At 37.6% G+C, this 4,267-nt stretch overlaps 1 protein-coding gene across 1 annotated transcript in view; it reads left to right on the forward strand.

The window, feature by feature from the left end:
• Positions 1–3,502, forward strand: part of CCDC79 (coiled-coil domain containing 79) — a 17,407-nt gene extending 13,905 nt beyond the window's left edge. Inside the window, exons 16-19 of the mRNA XM_008939570.1 lie at positions 306–419; positions 798–910; positions 1,445–1,660; positions 3,335–3,502. Coding sequence (XP_008937818.1) covers positions 306–419; positions 798–910; positions 1,445–1,660; positions 3,335–3,502 — 611 coding nt within the window. The remainder of the gene's footprint in view (positions 1–305; positions 420–797; positions 911–1,444; positions 1,661–3,334) is intronic.
• Positions 3,503–4,267: the final 765 nt, after the last annotated feature.

Here is a 4,267-nt window from a genome sequence, read left to right on the forward strand (position 1 = left end):
ATATGGCTATGGTAGCCATGGAGGTCTTTTAATGTTTTAAAAAACCCCAACAACTTTATTTCAGCTCAAGAGCCCATTACACTAATATATTACCTTTAGCAAGCAAAGGTTTTCTGAGATAAAGTTAATTTTTTAGTCTTTCTTCCAAGACCAGATAGTAGTATGGCTCAAAAGATGGTTCTCTTAAATTTTAATTTGTAAAACTTTACCTATGTTTTGTGTGTGTGTGTTGTTTTTTTTTTTTTTTGTTTGTTTTAAGAAAGGTGCTTAATGTTTTATTGTGTGTGTTTTTTTTTTTTTTTAAGGTATTCTTTTGACTCCAATTAGAAAAACCAAATCTAGTACTTCAAATAGAGATGTACCCAGTAAAAATACAAAGTTGACTGATGACTATAACCTGATACCTACATATGGGAAGCGTGAGTATTACCAGAAAATTAATTCTGTAACAAGTGTAACTTAAAGATTGGGTTTTGCATTTATGTCAGAGCATTGAGAGTAGCACCTGTGCTTGCTACTGGAGACAAATTGCAATGATTTTAAATGCCTATATCCTTGTACCTTCAATCACAGTATTATTGATGTTGGAGTTGGTTCTTATTATTTGCTAGTTGTTTCCAGTGCATAAATAATCCTCATGTGTTAATGTCAATTATGAGCAAATGAAAATGAGAGGTTACTAACAAAGCAGCATTCACATATTCAAGTTCTTTAGAAGAAATGTTCATTTACAGCACCGTATTCAGATTTCAGTAGTTCTGAGTAACTAAGAGGTAGCCTTGTTCATGATTCTGCAGCTTTCCAAAGCAGCCAGGATGCTAACTTGAAGAGACAAAGAGTCAAAGGAATGTGCAGCCAGCAATGTCAGTGCTTAAAAGAAAATAGCAGATATTCACTTGCCAAAAACCAGGTTAGTTATGCAAAGCCTGATCATACACTCGCATATTTATAAATGTCCAAATAAAATCACTATGAATGGCATAATTTTTTTAAAGTCACATTTAACAGGAGTCCAGTAGCAAAGTGAACTTTATTAAAAAGATAACTGCCCTGTTGATTCTACTACAGTCATACTGATTTATTCCTGAAATGAGTTAAACATTTCTCAACCAACAATCCTTTCTGAATAACAGATACAGAGGTGTGCTTTTTCCTGCACTAATGAAAATTTGTGTAGTATAGAAATAACAGAAACCCAAAGGAATAAACATACTAAAGGTACAAAATATCTAGGCATGACGGAAATGAAGGTAAAGTTCACAGGGACAAATTTTTGATAATAGGGTGACAGTGAAGAAACCTTGAAGAACCGTTGCTACCTTGACAAAGTTATTTCTTTAGAAATACCTAAGATCGTATTGTCAGTAATAATGTGTTACTTCCAAATGCAAAATAGTATCTAAACTTATGTAATTGTTAATTACATCAAAATAAATATTTGCAGAACAGTGAAACACATTCCCTGGACACAAGAACAAGAACAATGAACAACAAGCAAAGAAGAACTCCAAAAGATTTCACAACTGAAGAAATTAACTATCTTCTGAGTGGAGTGAAAAAATTGGGTAATCAATGGAACTTAATTTTGTGGTCTTACCCATTTCAGAAAGGACGGACAAGTGTTGATCTTTCCAGGAAATACTACAGGTTACAGCTGCAAGTAATCATAATTTAATTTTCTATTAACTGTATGTGCTGTCAGCTCAATTTTCAGCTTTTGCCCCTCATCTAACCTGCAAATAGAAGACAGACTGTCAGAATTTGCAGCCCATGGGGTTGTGCTTTGGATCAGTTCAGTGCTACGCATTGGTCTGGTCTCCGATGTAATTCAGTCAGGGCTTGTGCTTGGAGAGAGAGCTATACTGGGCAAATATCAGAAAGCTTTGAACCTTCCAGTGCTAGCTGGCAGGATACAGAGCAGCCAACTTCAGCTAAAAACTCTAAATTAATCCTTGTGTTTACTAAGAAGTAGATATTTTCTCTGTTTGGCCTATTTTCTGATTTCTGAAAACCTCTCCCCATGCTCAACACGTCCGCGCCGTACACAGCGTGGCTGCCTGGGGGTGGAGTAGCCCCTGTGTCTGCTCTGCAGTTATGTGTGCCAGGGGAACTTTTCTAAATTGTGCAGTGTTTTGTGTCAATGCCTGTCTTCATATTGTCTCTTTTATCTCCAATTCATCATAGAGGCAAGAAAAAAACAAAGATCATCAATAACATCTTTGAAGAATACTTTGGATTTTGCTGAGTGTTGAACATCAGCATTTTTAACAGTGAGGTGTTGTCACAACAGTGCGAGCCCTTGGAGAACTCAGATTGGCTTGGACACGTGTTTGTCAGTGGTAACATTTGCTGGCAGTTGTTATGCTCTGCAAATTTAAATTACATGTAATTTGATAAGTTTTTTTTTTTTTTTTTTTAACTAATGCTAACATAGGTAACAAAATATCAGTAAAATTTAGGGTTTTTTAAAACTTAATTTAACCTTCCTATGCATTTGATTTATGTAGCATGTGATTTGGCATTTTGTTTGAATCTTCTTCTAGTTTGCTTTATACGGTTGTACGTAAAGGCTGTATTGCTGAATGTTTTGTGTCAGAAACTGATTAATGTTGTGTCTGAATTTATTTCCTCTTAATCAGTGAAATGTTTAAAGGAGGTGAAGTATTTTGTTGTATGTTTAATGTGCTGTATGTGCAGGAAAATGCATCTATGACAGAGCATGTAAAATGTACAGTTAAACACTGCTGCATGTAGTAGTGAATCTTACCCTGCTGCAGGAGAAGCTGCAGTAGAAAGCCTGTGGAAAGGTTAGACCTTCAGGCTAGGAGGCTTGGTGTGTGCTTCAGCTGCCCTGTTTCTCGGCTGATGTGAACGACTCGGGTAATGTTCCTGGACCCACATAAAACACCTCAGTGTTGAACTAAGTAGGGTACAGATACTGATAAAATTTGGCTTCTGTTTTTACTGTTGGGCATTTTTTTTGTGTATTATTCAAGTAAGTGAGCAGAACCACCATTTCTGCTAAAGTACACAATTTTTGTAGAAAGTTTTAGTGAAAGCCTTAGTAACTTTCAGTTGGTAGCCTTAGTATGTAATCTGTATTTTTTTATCTGTTCTGATAAAGGAATGGTTAATTCTTAGTTAATTTATTATCAAAAAAGTTTTGTTATCTTATTAGCATTAGGTTTTCACTACAATTTGGCTTAAATGCTTAAAAACAAGTAAGATAACCAAACCCTGAAAGACTTTTGCAGTAAAGAGGATGTCTATATGTAATAAATGGGCCTTCTAATATTTTCAGCTGTTGCAATTTGCTTTTTATATTGTGGAATAGAGCTGTTCGAAGCAGCACACGTGTTGGCATGTGTTTGCAGACCCTGAGCCAAGAGGCGTGCTGAGGAGCAGTGTTCCATGGGGAGATCCTGGTCTGATGCACTCTGCTGAAGTTCTCCAAGGACTCCAGAGCAAACAGAGGCGAGCTGCTCTGCCGCCCATGGACTGATCATGCAGCAGTGACCTTCACTGCTCTGCCTTGAGTGTATTTCAAGTGAAGAAAATATGTAGGATGTAATTCTTTACTTGACACGAAGTCAGAATATGACAATAGTGATGGTTTTCCTAATCTTATGTGTGATGTAGGTTGGAGAGGACCTCTAGAGTCTGTAATCCAATCTTCTTGTTAGAGCAGGGTTTATTTCGAAGTTAGTCAGGTTGCTCAGTGCCTTGTCAAGCTCTGAAAAGCTTCAGGGATGAAACTCCCACAACCTCTCTGGTGCTTCAGCTACTGTTGTAATGCAGTGTCCTGAACTTGACACGAAACCTTTAGTGTATGATCCAAGAGGGAACAGGCATGGACTGGAAGCAAGCAGAAAGGAGTTGTGGGAATTTGTGTGAGTCAATCTTTTTCTCTCCTTTTCGTTGACTGTACAATCTTGATATGGCCGACTTGATGAGCTTATTAATTTTTCTTGCATAAAATGCTTCGAAAGGCACACATAATAGGCATAAAAATGTAGCTGTATCAGAGCAGTGTAATTTTGAGGCTGCTTACGCTACCCAGCACAGTATTTCAGCACACTGAAAAGCTAAGTTGATGGGCAGATCCCAAGGAAAGCACGTTAACCGAATAACTTGCTTCGCAGGTCTCCTTGAAGGAAAAAAGTTATTAGCGGGGTGTAAGAAGGGAGGAGGCAGCTAACGCTTGCTTTGTCAGGCGATACGCTATACGGGACGTTCTTTCTCTCCGCAGGAGCGAGACAAGGCGGGA

Source organism: Merops nubicus, unplaced genomic scaffold (assembly GCF_000691845.1).
Source record: "Merops nubicus isolate BGI_N331 unplaced genomic scaffold, ASM69184v1 scaffold10004, whole genome shotgun sequence".
NCBI classification, from domain to species: Eukaryota; Metazoa; Chordata; class Aves; order Coraciiformes; family Meropidae; genus Merops; species Merops nubicus.